The sequence below is a fragment of the Nanorana parkeri genome, unplaced genomic scaffold, assembly GCF_000935625.1.
Source record: "Nanorana parkeri isolate BGI_ZX_2015 unplaced genomic scaffold, ASM93562v1 scaffold1317, whole genome shotgun sequence".
Classification (NCBI taxonomy): domain Eukaryota; kingdom Metazoa; phylum Chordata; class Amphibia; order Anura; family Dicroglossidae; genus Nanorana; species Nanorana parkeri.
In genome coordinates, this window is record NW_017307585.1 from 153,483 (window position 1) to 171,140 (window position 17,658).

Below are 17,658 nucleotides of genomic sequence, written 5' to 3' on the forward strand. Positions count from 1 at the left end.
AAGTACACAATCAAACCTCTAAACATTAGGCCTATTCATCAATCTATCAGTCACTGCAATTACTAGTTATATGGCCATCCTTGCTAACATACCAAAGCATTCGATTAAAGGAGAAATTTTGGGAGAGCAAAATGTACACTGCAGCTGTCACGCATCGGCTCTAACGTTTAAGAAGTGAGTGACCACAAACCGCTCAGCTCTGCAGAGAGTGGTGACTGTCCGTCACTGTTCCCCACAGGAATACCCCCCTCCCCTGTCTGTTCCTGTAGCGCTCATTGGAGAAACATAAAAGGGGAGGGGGCAAGCACAGCTGGCTATGGCTCTAGAGAGGCAGAGCCAGCTGTCAATCAGGCAGCAAGGTGGATACTGAATTATTGTCGGGATCTTTCCCAGGTGCAGTGTGGATCTGCACTGTCAGCATATAACAGGCAGTAGCCAAAAATGCCAAAAAAGGTTGGGGCATAGTTCTCTTTTAAGCAGCTAACTTGTAAACATCATAGATTGCATATGATATACTGATACAGGCAGATAATGGCTGAAAAGAGCATTCCTGAGCAAGTTAAATACGTATCATTGGTAGCAACTCAAAATGGTGCTATATTTCTGCTATCCAAGAGCCAGAGCAAATTGTGCTGCACGTCCAGTCTTTTTTTCTGCTTAAAACACAGTTACAATATGTATTTGTGGATAAATCATATTGAATCATATTTCTTTAATTTGTCTGTGTGTTATTTAAACAGCACCATCGGATAGTGCTGAGGGATGTAAACTTTTGCCTGGAGCTGCTCTTTATTAAATTAGTACTAAAACATAGTAGTAAGAACATTAATTTGATGTAGCAACCCATAGTAGCCAGTCAGCAATCACCTTGCAGCCAATTGCTATTCTGTGCCTCTGAAAGCTGACTCCTGATTGGTTGACTTGGATTTCTATATGCTTCTTCTTTCTGTATTACATAAATAACCAAGCTGAGTGTGTGACATTTTTCTAGGCTGCCACTATTACTCAGAGTTTGGTTTTTTATAAGCCAAAATCATAGGAATATGTGTGACCTTTTGCAAATCGTGTATCTAATTAGCTTTTCCTTATTTTGGTGGCTTTGATGTGAATTGCCATTTCCTTTCCACAAGTAGTTAAAATTGTGAGAAGTAGTTTCAAGTTTTATCTTTTCCCTTCCTTTAGTGCGATAGCAAAGAACACAGTATATTTAATTATAGCTCATGCAGTTGCTATGGAAACTATATATTAAAACATTATTCCTGTTCACTTGGCATGAACGTGAGAAAAAGTGCACGCAGCACTGATTCACATGCATATGGTAAACCGCCTTTATGATGGGAATTGTACTTAGCATTTTGGTAATCTTATTAAATATACATTTTTAATGCTGTTTATTACCTATATATACTAATAGTATAACAACATGCGCCACATTTATGACAAGCATTGCATTAGAAACTGTGTTTTTATACACGCGTGTTATCACAAGGTGCCTGCATGTTCATGTGTTTTCGGTACATTTTATGAACATTTTTGCGTGCATTTTGATGCAATTAATGCATTTTTTATGCATTTTTATTTTGGGCAATGAAAGCCAATATCTTCTGTGCGATCATTAGGTATCATCTTCCTTGTGTCTGGTTTCTGGATTTTCTTGAGTCACATCTGCTATGACAGTTTTTTTATATTTTTGGGGGGCTGCCGCCGCAGTGTTGAGCAAGCGAGGAACGAAGAAGAAGCAATGATACTGGATCCATCCAGTGATCACAAATTCTGAAGAAAGAGTCCTGTTCTGGGTCCATGCACATAAGGAAAAAGTCTTTAGTTACATGAGGATGTGGGTTAAAAAGTGAGTTAAAATGCATTTCTTTATAATAATTTTATTGATATTGTTTGACCCTGCCACCTTGCATATGCAGGTAATGGGCACTACCTCATTAGCGACACATGTGCAAGATGATCTTGTATCTAGCTGTTATTGAGCCCTTTTTTTTCTTTCACAGTTTCTTCAGAAAAAGAGTTCCGCCCTTTTAATAGTTTAATAGTCACATTGAGGTAAGTCTATATTCTATTATTATCTGAAAGTGTTTTTGTTTGTGGCATATAATCCCATAAAGCAGGGGTGCCCATTAGGTCGATGGCGTTCTAACAGTCGATCGCAAAGCGATGCTCGGCCAGGATCTGACAGCCGGCAGCTCTCTCACTCACCGCTCGACCATGCTGCTGTGACAGCGGCTCCCTCCACCGCAGCTGAAGTGCTTCCTTCACTTTTCCTCGGATCCCCTGCTGCCTCTGCCTGGGAGAGCAGCGGGGATCCAGAGGAGAAGTTGCAGGCTGAGCCCCCCTGTGTGCGTGGCCGAGCGGAGGAGGATCGGTACATATCAATGATATGTACCGATCTTCTGTGCAGGACAAACACTGGAGCGATCAGCTGATCACTCCAGTGTTTGTAAATAACTGTGGACACATAGTACTATGTGTCCCCAGTTTTGAATTAACAGGAAGTTCTTTACATCACTTCCTGTTCATTCATGAGTTTCTCAATGGGGAGTAGCACTCTGTACAGAGGCTCTGCCCCATTCAGAAACTGGATGATAGTAAATAGTTTCTGAATGAATGGGAACCCTCTGTACGTTCCATTCATTTAGAACAGAGGCTGCAGAAAATGAGATTGAGGACTTTGTGTCCTCAATTTCTATTTTAAAAGGGAAATATCAGGGGGCTGTTTAGACCCCTAATATTTCCCCAAAGCCACCCCAACAGTAAAAAAAATTAAAAAATGTATATTTAAATAAAAAATAAGAAATAATAAAAATAAATAAAACATAGTTTAAAAAATTAAATACTGAATGCAGGGCACTGGGTGATGTCACACCTCTGTTGGGGGGCACATATTTTTTCTTGCCTCGGGCGTAAAAGGAGCTTGCTATGGCTCTGCTCCCGTGGTGCTCGTGTGGCTGCTGGCTGAATGTGTTAGACGCGGCAGACGGAAAGGGGCAGGACACCTCTCCCCGTGTGCAACGTCGGCCACATTTGGCCATACGAGCACCGCGGGAGGAGAGGACACACTGGAATGCAAGCCGGCCGGCTCCCTGCGTTCAGGGGTGGGAGGGGGCATGGGTTTGTATTGAAGTCAATGGCACCGCAGCCATGCTCCCTGCCCACAGTGCGATCGCCCGCATCTGGAACGCAAGCACATTAGTGCATGCATTCCGGTCCAGTGCAATCTGCAAAAATAGTGCTTGCAGCATTTTTGCAGATCGCACTGGCCTGGAATGCAGGCACTAATGTGCCTGCATTCTGGGTGCGGGCGATCGCACTGCGGGTGAGGGGCATGGTGGCGGTGGCATTGACTTCAATACAACCCCACGCCTCCTCCCGCCCCTAAATGCAGGTGTTTTTTGTCGTTGGTAGACCTCATTGAGCTCGACATTTGAAAAGTAGATCTCCAGATGAAAAATTGTGGGCGCCCCTGCCGTAAAGCATATCCTTCTATTGCCCAATCAATGACAAGCAATATACAGACACACATATATAGTACAGAAAGTACCATAACTCTTTATTTTGTTGATAAACATGCAAACAGATTTTTTTTTCAAGAATATTGCCCATAATTCACAAAAGACATATCTGAAAAAGGTATAGAACACCTTTTTGGATATACAGGTTTACAACACTTTATAATATCAAACATTTTTGGGGAAATATATTTTTTCTTCTTTTCTTTAAAAAGTGCAAACAAAGGGCCTCGACTGTGGCCCCCAAAAAAATCACAGCTGCTGGTAGGTAAAGTCAGACTAGGAGGGGACATGCTGTGGCATTGCCATATAAGGAAGAAGTAATGTTGGTTGAGGAAAAAGAGTAATGTGTTTGTAACTGATAGTGACTGTAGGACAATGACATAGTGCTGTAAGTGTTGAATGTTGGGGTATAGCGGTGCTGGCTTAATCTTAATGTAGATGGTAGGGGAGCAGAGATTGGATAGGTAATAGATAGCCAAGAAGGGTCTGGGTATGGTATTGGGTGTGGGGGCATGCATATGTGAATTGTGAGAAAGCCAAACAATGTTGTTGGTGGGTTTTTATAAAGAGAAAATGGAAAGTGTTGGTTAGGGCTCATATTGACCTGGAGTTGGGTTGTTGCAGGTGTAAAGGGTGGATAATTAGTAGGTGTGGCTGACAGTGGAGGAGGGGAATGTAAGAAGCAATATAATGCATGACACATGAACACATCTCCACCTGATATTGTGGGGGGACTTGTTTTTATATAGTTCACCAAACTTGGTTCAAATGTGAGCTCCTCACATAGGCTGGCTTCCATTTCTTAAGACATACTGGACAAATATGTCTAGCAGCCTATCAATTATTATGGTGGAAGCCTTTGCTCAAGCAGGCTGTCCATATGGCCTGGCCTGTTCAGGGGCAGGGCTTGCAGCCACCGCAACCACCTCCTTGAGCACGGGAGTTTGGGATGAAGGTGTTCCTGTAGTTGTTGGGGAATCCACTATTTCAGCATCCTCATACACATGTTCATTGGCACTTGGAAAGTTTCTCAGCTACTTTCTGTTCTGCGAATACAAAATATGTCTTGGCATTAATAAACAGCCACATTCCAGTAATCTACAGTATTTAAAAAACAAAATTGATGACAAGCTAACTTGCCTCCACATTTCCAGCATTGGCCTTAGGAATTCATATGCTGTCTATTCAGCAGCCACAGCTTCATTTTTCATCTAACTCTACTGTGTTAAGTGCTCATTATAGCTGTCTTTGAGACTCCACCATCTTTTAAGTTGTCAACTACAAAAATTTAAAAAAACAAAAATGATTATATATATATTTTTTTTTTCTTAGCAACTGTCTATTCCTTTTTAGTCAGTTTGAGTTTATGATAGGTAAAGCAACAACAAACTATATTGTCTGTGCCGCCTGCACAGTCATATGGTATTTGCAGAAGGATGTGGTCATAAAGAAACCAACAAGGGAAGAATGGTCCAAGATGGCCCATCTTTTCCGGTAGCACTACAGTTTGTGTGTGAGCAATTGCATTTGTGTTGGAGCAATTGATGGGAAACATATGGATCATCACGTCAGTATCTAGTGGCAGTAAGTACTTAAGTACTTAAGTGGTGGTGGCTCATGCAAATAATGTTTTCATTATATTGACATGGGGCCCTTATGGGAACAGCTCAGACTCCGACTCCAGTATTTTTGCACACTCTTCTTTGTAAGATGCTGCGTGACAATGGATTAGACCTGTCAGGAAACTGTCTACTACCACGAACATCAGGTCCTGCTCTACCCTGTGTCCTTGCTAGGTATGAGGTCTTTGCCCTGGGTGAATACCTAGAAAGGCTCTATTCAAGTAATCACTCACTGAATTTGGAGTTTTCAATTATTGGCTCACCGGGGCATAATGAGTTGTGGAGTATCAAGTGGCATTTCCTGCACACTCCTATCAACCTGATCCTGCAGAATTCTATCAATGCTGTAAAAGCAGCATGTATACTGCATAACATTGTTTGACAGCAATATAGATTCCTTATGAGGAATCACTAAGCTACAATATGGAAAGAGCTTAATGAACCAGAACTCAGGGCAACAAGGGTGGTGCTACTATACAGGATCAGTTTGCATTCTTCTTTACCAGCTCTCATTGCAGCTTAATGCTCTTGCACAAATATCTAATAAGAAAATGAACTTTGTCTATATTTATTTCTGTGACGTCTGTCCATTTTTTTACTTATTGTAATGGTTTTATGTAGCTGCGATACAAAGTGGTGAGGTTAGTGGCCTACCTAAATATTTGCAGGGCTTCAATCCTGCATATTATATAACAACCACTATACAGGGTTAAACAAGCTGAACACAGATTGCAACCTTATATTATTTTGTCCTTTGAGCTACCAACAAATATGTAGTAGTAGGCACTATTAGATAGGAAACATTTTGCAGTTTCAGGTACTCATACTATAGAGTATTTTTTACATTTAAAGTTAAACCACCCTTTATTCTAAATACCTAGACCCTATTATAATGAAGCACACAGACTTCTTGCAGCATCATCACTATTATATCACACAAACTTCTTGCTGAAGTCATAGGTCTTGACATGCCTGACATGGAAATTATGAACAAAATCTCTAGCCAGGTTAACATCGTCAAAATACAGCAATAACGCTGGTATGCAGAAGTTTCAAAAAATGTAACATACATTAGCATATCAAACAAAAATATGTCCTAAATAAATGAGCTCACCCATTGTTTTTTAAAGTGAGGTTGGGTAACCATTCCAGCAGAACCTTGTAATTGTGGTCACTGGAATTGTAGAGCAATGTTCTTTCCCTCACCAGCGGTATTCGTTTTTCCACATCAAGCATGGTATGGCATGCTCTCTCCATCTATGCAGCCCGGTAGCAGTAGATGTTGCTAGGAGGAGACTGGTTGTTATGCGCAAAAAATGGCCATAATGTGCTAATGCACTCTCATTGAAGTATATGGGGCCAAAAATGCAGCACTATAAAAAGCACCTACACCTTCCAAGTTGCATGGCAGCGCAACGCATACATATGAACTGACACCATAAAAAATAATAGGATTCCTCTTGTTGTGTATTGTTGTAAACTTAAAATGTATGAACAGAGACTGAAAGATGATGTATGTGCAAAAATGAAGTCTTTGTGGAATTGAGTTATTTTTGCCTGACATTCAGTAGATTGGGGTGTTCTGCTGGTGTGAAAAACCAAAAGCATTTGCAGGGCTTAGCATAGGGAATATATGTTCAAAACCTGTGCAGTTACATCCAGGATATTGTTTTGATGGGAGGAAGTTTTAAATCTCCAAATACAAGCATTTAATGTCTACATACTTGTAAGGAAATACCGTAGAACAATTTGCAGCCAAGTATCTAACTCCCTTAAATTTTTTTATGTCTTTGATCCCCTACTCCAAAAGAGGATACATTACAATTTAGCATTGGCAGGTTGGCGCTTGTAGCTTTCAGCACAGACCTGCCAGCACAAAGAGCGATGCTGTAACCCTACTCTCACAAATCTACATGTAGACCTGCTTTTAATTCTAACCTTCCCTGTAAAATAATACTCCCTAATGCAAATTTTACCACTCTGAAAGATACCAGCACCAAAACCTACTCTAAAATCCAATCTGCTTTACAATAGTATGCCAACTGACAGCACAGCTTACGCATAGCAAAGCACTGAATGATTGCATTGCATCATGGACCTTAAACTTTTCTTTTTACTCTAAATCTACTCTATGACATGCGGAGAAGACCACAAACACAAAAGAAAATGTAGACATTTTAAAGAAGCTAGAGATTAGTTTTATAAAAGACTGTAACACACTATACTTACCAAATTAGGTAACAACGTTCTAAAACAGGAACTGAACTCTGGAAGTTGTGCCCAATATATTCACAAGTATAAGAAGGAAGTGTGGGCGGGCGTATGCGCAATACAGATCATCGGAGGTTAGAGAAGGAGAGCACCGCTGACACTGAATGGGCAGCCGGGAGCGAGCATGCATGACAGACTCTGTGGGACCCGGGGAGTCTGCACTGAATCAGAGACTGGCACCCACCAGCGCTGGAAGGACTTTGGAAGGAAGAAGCTGTTCTGATCAAGAAGCATCACACAAGGTAAGTCCTTAAAGCAGTATTGGGGGGGATTCTAGCTTCAATGTCACTTTAAGGCTTAGTTGTGGGTTACAGTTAAGTTAAAAGGGACAGGTTTATTTTATGTTAGCTTAGTTTGATTAGGAGGATAAGGTTGAGTTTAAGAGTTAAGTTTAGGGTTAAAGTTCAGTTTAATTGTGGTTCACACCAGGTGTTAGGTTTAGGGGATAGGTTTAACGTTATACATTTAGTGGTTCAGTTAGCTTAAGAATCAGAAGTTAGAATCTAGTATGAATTTAGGGTATACAGGTGAATTTGTAATAAACTTTCAACATTGAAAACAATTATTTTTGCTGTGGTAACCTTTTTTGAGTGCTTTTTAAGAGTTAATTTAATTAGCACTGAATGTTCCTGCTTCCAAAAATACCATACCAAATTATTCCCAAATGAAAAATACTGATATACTTCCAGCTGAGTACACTTTAAGATATCTGTTCATAATTTTACTTGGCTACAACATAAATTACTATATATGAATTTAAATATTTTCTGTTTCCTTTACGTCTTCATATTGTTCGGTTATGATTCATGTAGCCAAAGTGTTGCCACAAGCACAGCTTTGTAATCGTCACATGCTAGAAGTACTTGTCCACTATGAAAGCTGCAATATTCAGCCAATTTTAAAACACCAAACATGGTATAAAGCTTATATTGTTGTCAAATTGAAAGGTTATGTATTGTGTGCTTTGCCAATAAATTTAATGGAAACCAATATTTAGAGATATAAGCAGGCAGCCATTTGTGACCTCTGCTCTAAAAAAAATATTTGCCTTACTGCTATGCTGATCCATTGGCTGTAGTGCTTTCTAAATCAAGAATGCAGGCAATGAGTTTTGACTTCACTCTATATGTGAATGCTCTCTATACTCTGAATACTAATTCTGGGTCAGTAACTTAAAGTGACTTTAAAGGAAAAGCGTTTTTCCCTCCCCAATGTTAATTAAAACACTTACCTTAAATGATGTCTATTAATCCAATCTTCTTCTTCTTTCCTGTAGTTTTCAGCATTCTCTACAATGGTGCTGCGGGTCTCCAATCCTGCGCTCCTCTGTCCTTGGTGGTACTTCCTGTCCCACGGTGTCTGCATGCGGGTGCACTCGTCCATAGACTTACCTTGTCTTACCTTGTATGCGCCCGCCCCTAGATGCTTTGCAGCCCGAGCATTTTCCGATTTTCGGACGGGAGTGCACAGCGAAGACAGGGGTAAGTCTGAACCGCTTTTAAATCATTTTTTTTTTTTTTAAACCAAAGGGTTTAGAAACCCTTTAATGAAAGTACCAGACAGAGTCATTCAACAATTTTAAAAGGAGGTCAGCAATACCAGCCTACTTATCCCTCTTATACCAGTCTTCATTTTTATAACTATTATTTTTATCCTCAAAGCACTGCACATTCAAAATATTGTTTTAAATCCTGCACATAAGGTGTTTGTGATTTCAGAGACTTAAGACTTTTAACGATTTACTTTTCTGAAGAAATGTGATGTTGTTTTCACCTAATGCCACACATTTGTATTACTCAGGAATGCTCTTTTTCATGAATTTGTTACTGAAATTTGTTACTGAACAATATATAATATTCAAATAAAAATTAGTAAAGATATACTTAATTCTTAAAGGTATATGCTGAAAAATCAATCTAAAACCAGTATTGTTTTTTTCTACACTTGAAATGACAACACAATAATTGCCAGTCTACTCACATCCAAGACAAACTCTACAACATAGTTCACTTTTGTTCAGCTAATTATTTTGATATATGATTTCTTTATCAGCTTTATACATACAAAATTAGTACATAAAGTAGTCAACTGTGAATTGCATGGCGCAGGAGCAACAATTCCATTCCATTTGCAGCTCACCATCCTTTTATCCCATCACAGTTCATGCTGCCCATAAGGGCCTGGAACTGTAGACTGGGAATGCAGCAAAAACACGGTACCCCTCCAAGCAGGCATAAAATGATTGGAACCTTGTGCATTTTTGTAGTCTTTAAATGGTGCATATACTTATTTTGAGTAAACTCTTAGGTAAATAATATATTTCAACCCACAGCTTTAGGCTCCTTTTTCCAGAATTCAAACCTCTAAAAAAATTAGTGTCACCATACGATGAGCTTTTTATGTCTCTAGCACAGTAAATACAGTGTATATGCACCATGGCATCCACTTCAGGCCAAAAATGCACAAAGTAAAAAGAGATGAGTCACCAACCTTGGCGAAATATCGCATCCTTGCTGCATAAAGGCACCAAGGGAAAACCATAGACTATTAAATATCCCAAACTCATTAGATGAGTCGTTACTTTGAGTTTCTCTTCCGTCTTCAAACTCCTCAGTATGCCATTCGTATGGGCTAAATCTGCTGACCAGGAATAAAACTACACTGACCCCAATGTAAGCAAACACTATGCACATCCAGATCTCATATGCTAAAGGATCAAGAAAGGAAAACACTCCCGGTTTTGACTTCTGAGGCTTCTTGATCATAATGGAGATTCCCAAGCTCATGAAAGGTTTGGAGAAGTCAATTACTTCTTCTCTCACCAGTGTAATTGTTAATGGAGCTATTGCAATATCAGCTTTCTGTAAAACAAAAAATGTACAATGAAAAAAATTATAATTTTTTTGTTTTGTTTTAACTGAGAGACTTAAACTGACAGCTAAGTTACCTTCTAATTGACCTTATTAAATATATTTTATGCTATTACAATTCAGAACAACAGAACAAGATTCAGAATAATCATAAGAAATGCAAATATTTTAAAATGAAATGTATAAAATAATAGTTTTAGAAGCAGGTTAAAATTGAAACTCAAAGCAGCAGCATTTGGACTTAGAACAGTAGAAGACAGGTGCAATAAAAACTTCACTGATAAAAATGAATTTTGTCTGTGAAGGTGCAGAGCAATGATATAAAATGGAAGACATTCTGTTTAAGCATAAGGATTGTTACATGTGAGGACTTTAAGCACAATGATTGTTAAAAGGTAAGAAAAATATGCTCTCTTCCACTTTATGTGCAAACACAATGATATATAATGATAACAGAATTGTAAACATTCATAAAAAGTAGCTGTACACATTAGTGGTATAGGTAAAGGAGATGCAACAGTTGCAACTGAAACTAGGTCTTAGGGTGCAGAATAAGTGAGCAAATACAGCATGTTAATGTAACTAAATAGTGAAAAGCATAGTGATTTAAAGGTACAGAGGCAGTAAGCTTGATTTATTAAAAGCAACCAGGTTATTCACTTTGCAAGGGAATTTGCACTTTGCAGGGGAAGTTTCCCCTTAGCTAAATGAATGAGGTAAAGCTCTGCTGACTTCCATCAACCAATCTTGTGCAAACAAAAATGTTTTTTTTATAATTTTCCTTGCACGTGATTGGTTATACATTGCAATGTGAAGTTTTACCACATTCACTAAGCTAAGGGAAAATTCCCTTTCAAAGTGAACAGCCTATGTGACTTTTAAAAGTCAACCCCCGTGATTCAACCCCAGCTTCAGGGTTCTGGGTCTTTAAATTACCCATACTTGCCTGTAATGTATTATGGCGTCTAAACGGCATTCTGTGTGACAAAGGGATTGCAAGTCCTTCAGGCCTAAGAGTCGAATTGGACTAGCATCTCATGGTATCTCTGTTGCTACTATATAATGTACACAATGGGATGCTATAAAGTATTGTGGCTCCAATCTTGTAACAATTTAGCATTCAGGAATCACAAAGAGCTTATGTAAGAAAAATGTGCTAACAAGAACATTTCTTGTTACTAATAACAATCAATCTTCTTCTAGCTGTCATTTCTGAGTTAAAAATTAACCAATGATTCTGACTTGTTGCTATGGGCATCAAGCAATTTTCTTGCTAGCACACTTTCCTCATATATAAGCCCCATGATACAATATGGCATGACTCACTCATCACAAATATATAGCTTTGTGCTCCTTGACAGACTTTTGGAAACTAAAATAATATGTCAAGCATATAAATCCTTCAATAAATACCACTGTTCATTCTTTCAGACCTTTAATAACGTCATATTTCAAGGTGAAAGAGGTGAAATAAAAATTATGATTCATGTCTGAAGCAGAAAAAGGAAAATAGCTTTGTGGTTTGTGAGTAATTGTAAAGCTTGACCGCACAAAAATGTTTCCACATCTCCCCAGGTGTTATGTGAAGTACTGTCATCACACAACTTAAACATGAAATGTGATTCTTTTGTTACTGTCTCAAGAAGATACCCCAAGGGCACAGCTATATAATAATCAGCTATGTTGTAGCATCAGGTGGCTTCAGCTAGACATGTCACCTATATGAAATAGATCAGTTATATACACATGTAATTCACACTAAACTACCATCCAAATATTACATTTGTTATTAACTGCCTAAGTCAAAATAATAGGTGCACACTGAATATTTCAAGTATGTGCATTGTTAATGGTTTCTTATATTTAGTACAGCAAGTTTCAGACATGACCATAAAATAATTGGTTTTAGCAAACAATTTCATTATAAAAGTTAGTGTTCTTTGGTGTTGTATATTAACATTTTTAGGTAAAATGCTGTACTGTACTTACCCCATAAACTAATTCCCCGACCATTCCATTCCATATTTTGGTTTCCGCATCTCTTGCTCCATATTTCCCATCAGCAACTATTGTCAGCTTGTACTTAAATCCACAGTGCCTGGCAATCTCAGTTGCCAGATCAACACAATATCCTTCATAGCGATCATTTCCTTCAAACTGATCTGCATTTTTCTTATACATCACATATGGGGCTTCCTGGAAATATCACAACCATTATCTACCAAGATCTGAGCATCTTTAATACCAAATTGTAAAATATGTAAAACTAACATTTGTATGCAACTTGTTGGCAAGCATTATTAACCACACAATCCTATTTTCAGACAGGTGTGAAACATAATTGGGCTTCTTACTGCAGTACGAAAGAAAAAAAATGTTATGCAGAGTATGTATAGACCTTGCCCTAATTTCGCAGGATCTTCAGAGTACTGCACAGCTGCCCATCATGCTTCTGACCATCGGTGATATATTTCCATGAACAATAAAAACCTCTGGCTTGCTACTCTGCCCACCAGGGCCATCTAGTTTTGTTTTTTGTTGCCCCTGAATTGCCTGTGCAGTTTCCTTGGTCATAAAGTTTTTTTCCAAGTCCCAGTGCAGGAGTAAGGACAGGTGAGTGCATACTGCTGAAGTTAAGTTTTTAGCTGAATCCTATAATTTAAAGCAACCCTTTGCTTTCTCCCTTTGTTTTAGATAGGAGCCAATTAACCTTCCAATATGTCTTTGGAGTGTGGGAGGAAACCATTGTTCCCAGAGGAAACCCACGCAAGCACAGGGAGAACATGCAAACTTCTTGCAGATAGTGTCCTGACTAAGATTTGAAAAGGGGACCCCCAGTGCTGCAAGGCAGAAGTGCTAACCCCTATGCCTAATCCTGTTACTAAACTGAGATTGTGGCTGTGCTCATGTGCTGCACCTGCAATGGAAGAATCATTTTTATCTGCATAATCCAAATTCCTGTTACCAGAAGGGCTATATGACCACATTGTCTGTAATGGTGTTTTGATCCCAGGTCACAAATTGTAAAGGTCAGATGCGCATCATAAATTATGTTCAATTTGAAAAAGTCACTACCATATGAAAATTCCCCATGACACCAATTGTAATTGGCTTGCATTAGTGCCGAAACACCACAGTCACAGTTTAATTGCTAAGTTCTCTGCTATTCTGAGTCATTGACGAAATATCATGCTTTTCCCTGAAGATGTGTTTGCCATTTACATTCTGGTAGCTGTTTATACATGAATAAATGTGTGCTCATCATTATGTAATTTTTGGGGAAAAATTCTTGGCATTAGAACCAGACAAAATGAATTACCTAGTAATGAGACAAACCACAGAGTCTTAACTGTTGTCCCGTTCAATCTGTTAGCTAGTCATAAAATTGCTTAAGCAGAACCTTAAACTGTCATTTAAGTATCTTTTTATACCTAATATATTGGTTAAGTGTAGGCCTCACTGCTATTACTTAAGGTCAGAAACTATGGGTGTGGGCATACGCTTTAGAGAATGAATGTAAGAACAAATCTGTGAGTACAAATGGCAGAATCAAGGCATTTCAGCAATGTTACACGCATAATCTACTGAGACAATGAATTTAAGAACAAAGTTGTGAGTAAATGTGGCAGAATTAGGGTTTCTCAGTAAAGCTGCAGCCATAATGTACCCAAGCATAGACTTGCATAGGTTGTTTGCTCAATAAGAAACAAAAAGGTCACATGGAGAGTGAAAATGTCTCTCACATGTTACCTCTTAAAGTGACCAGAATATGAGATTGTGGATGATGCTTATTGTTTTTGCTGTTAGTTCAGTGATATACTAATCTATACCAATGGAGCATATGCTGCTTTGTTTGCACTGTTCAGGATTTATTTATCATGATATGGCAAGAAGGTCAATTGTTTGGGTTCATCTCAGAAAGGACCCTCTTATCCAAATGTACAAGGTTATGTAAGATGGTTTGGGCATTTAGTAAGAAACCATGCATTCTGGGAAGCAGCCTGACTCACAACAAGCAGGATGGATGCTAACGTTCATGTGCCAGGGGAATTAATCTGAAGCTTCCATAGAGTATGAATGTTTATTTATAGCCAAAGGGAAGCTTGGACTACACTGCCCAGACTGCTGGCAAAAATACTTTAGTAAACACACAGGGTGGAAGGTGAGAAGGAGTGGCATAGAACAGTGGCGCTTTCACTCTGTGTATGTGTTAGGTCACTTCCAGGTTCTTGAAAAATAGAAACAATGGGATTCGTTTACTTTAAAAAGTATATTTTGTAATTAAACTGAATTAATTTATCCTTTCCAATTACAATTTACATTTTTTTAAATTCTTAAATACCTATACACAAGATTGGGTGTTCAAAGTGAACACATATTCACCTGGCTAAGCTCTTGTAGATAGTAAATCCCCCCAATAACTAGACATTAATCTAGCCTAGCTGTGAACATAAAAAAGACTGGCCAGACCTTTTTTATTTTTTAGACAACACTCCCAAATCAACACCACACTGCGCAGCTTAAGGCCCCGTTCCCACTGCGCGATATGCAAATCACACGTTTGTCGCGCGATTTGCATATTGCGCGATATCGCGAGATTTGCCGTGCGATATCGCGTTCAAGCTTGCATTGAGCAAGCTTGAATCGCGGCTTAATCCGCTCCAAAAAGGGTCCTGCTGTAGCGACACACGACCCGTGACAGCAGGACCCTTTGCCCCATTGAAATGCATTGGAGCGCGATATCGCGCGGTAATTTGCCGCGATATCGCGGGAATTACCACGCGATAAATCGCTCAATGTGAACGGGGCTTTAAAGTGACAAATCCCAGAGCCAGTTTCAATACCAGCACACTGTATGGGCTAATGTACAAGCAAGAATTACGTCTTGTAAACACTAAAAATTTGTAAAAAATTTATCTGTTTTAAAAAACAGCATTCTGGATGAGAAACCATAAAGGTGTGGTGTGAATTCACTGGTCGATGACAAGAGCAGATGCCTTGGGGGTGGGGTAGGATATAAAAGATGTGCCTACAATAAGACTGTATAGTTGTGCTACTCAATAATTCAAACGGTTCAAATGACAGGCTCCCCATAAACAGAGAAACTGATTGGATTCATAAACTAAGATTTCACCGTTTTTTTCCTCATTATCTGTTAATGAGGTAGACATGTTTAGTGTGATATTGATGTTTAAACTAATATCTCAGGAAAACTGGCTTAAATATTCCACAAGCTATTTTTAGTCCCATGAGAGGAAATTACTTGAGTTCTTCTCACAGAAATATTGATATGCTAGATCTAAAAATATCTGTTCTGGGACGTGTAATACACAATGTGAGCTGATTAGGGTGCTGGGGGAGAAAGGTAATAGAGAGATGGATGGGATGCCGCTACATATAATCATATCAGTCCTTAGGGAATACTGTGACTTGGTTATATAACAATACGCTGTCTCTTTTCTTGTGAGCTGCACAGAATTGTACTGTAATTTATAACAGCACTTAAACATTTCATATACAAATTAGGGTACTGCAGTATATTTGCCTCAACAGCAATTTTTTGCCTTAGCAGTTCCAGTCAGTTATAAAAAAAACCCAAAAAGCATACATTTTAACAATTTAATTTTTAAAGACATCCCAACCCTAACAGTAGTCCAATTCAAGACACATGAATGGGTTGGTCTCCATGATCTTGGCAAAGATATTCCTCACACACACCCACTTATAACTTGGTACCTATAAAATAGTTTTTCCATATATTGTATGGAGAATCCACTAGAGAGTATATTCCACTCCACCTAGTGCACAGGTAGGCAAACTCTGAACCTCTAGCTGTGGTGCAACTACAAATCCGATAAGGCATTGCAAAACTTTTACAACCACAGGCATGACTCCCAGAGGCAGATTAATGATTTGTAGTTTCACCACAGCTTAAGGGCTGGAGTTTGTCTACCCCTGACCTAGTGGATTCTTCCTAAGAGAATATGAATGATACACTTTAGAAGGTGAGATCAGAACTTTGAGCTGTCATTGCTGTGTGCGGAATAGACAAACCTGGACAAATGCTGCTGAAGCTTTGTCTGTCAGAATGGTCATAATAGGAAGGCTTAGAAGGTATGTGCAGGCACTGTTAACTACAGCAGTTTCCCCCTTTTCCTCCCCTGAGTGACAGAGACTCTTTTAAGTCCAACTCCATGCACAATACACTCAGTGCCATTTAGTAAGTTGTATAGTTCATTTGCTGTGAACACCCCTGACATAATAAGTTCTTCCTCCTGGCAAAGCTTAAGTATACCTGTGGATGGAAGTCCAGCTCCCACTAAATTTCCATGCCCAGCTGCAGCACTTCAGGTCTCATAGATCTCAGCGCTGTGGTGACATCTCCTTACCCCTTTCTCCTGGTCAATCACAAAATGGAGCCTTGGGCATTTTGTTTTGTGATTGGCCAGAAGGAGGTGGGGGAGGTTGAAGATGCAACCGCAGAGCTAAGGCCTATGTGACCCACAGCCTTGGAGCAACTGAGGGCATGGAACTTCAGCAGGAACTAGACCCCCACCCACAAGTATAAGTGAGATTCTCAGGGAAAAGGAGAAAGATCCTATAATGGCAGCAGTGTTTACAGCAAAGGGACTACACAACTTACTGAACTGCAGTAAGTGTTTTCTGCCCGGAGTTAGGCTTTAAGCTTTTTATTGCAGACTGGAAGCTGAACAAATGCAAAACTGAACAGGTGGCAGTGCTGCAAAATCCAAAAGCAAAGGTATTTTCACAGCTAGGCATGAGGAAGGCCTAGAATGTTGTATTTCCAACAGGTCCAAATCTATTCAGAACGGATTAATTAGATTTGTTAGACCCACATATTTACTCTAGATTTTCTTTCTAACTATTAGGTGCCTCACTAAAGCTACACTTCTGGCATACAGGTAAATACATAGGTAAAATCTGATTTGGTTAGTCTTATGATTTATGCTCCACAGCCAGATAGAATAGTCAGATTTTGAACCTCCACTGCAGTCACAGCACCACGGCACCATTCAGGCACACCCCCTGCTTGTGGACAACAGAGGAGAAGCCAGTCACTGATGAGGTTACCTTCTGCTCACTCTGCTTTCTCTTCCTGTCAGCAGTCTTCCCTTTCAGCAGATGTGCACTGCATGACCTTGTCAGACAAAGCTCCTCTCTTTCTCTGAAATATAAGCCTGTGTGAGCATTGCCAGCACAGAGCACCAGAGTGGAGTGGTCTTGGCAGGAAGAAGCATTTTCATTAAGAGCAAAGGGTATCTTAAAGCAGTTAGGCACAAATAAATTACACAAACATAGTCACATACATAGTCACAAACCATAAAATGAGGTGGGGGGGGGGGGGTTAGAGGA

General features: G+C 39.4%; 1 protein-coding gene across 5 annotated transcripts in view; it reads right to left on the minus strand.

The window, feature by feature from the left end:
- The window catches only part of GRIA2 (glutamate ionotropic receptor AMPA type subunit 2), a 158,751-nt gene that overhangs the window by 29,343 nt on the left and 111,750 nt on the right, over positions 1 to 17,658 (minus strand). For all 5 annotated transcript variants that reach the window (XM_018569284.1, XM_018569286.1, XM_018569285.1 and 2 more), the window contains exons 10-11: positions 12,274 to 12,480; positions 9,905 to 10,275 (exon numbers count right to left, since the gene is read on the minus strand). In XM_018569284.1, the coding sequence (XP_018424786.1) occupies positions 9,905 to 10,275; positions 12,274 to 12,480 (578 nt within the window). The remainder of the gene's footprint in view (positions 1 to 9,904; positions 10,276 to 12,273; positions 12,481 to 17,658) is intronic.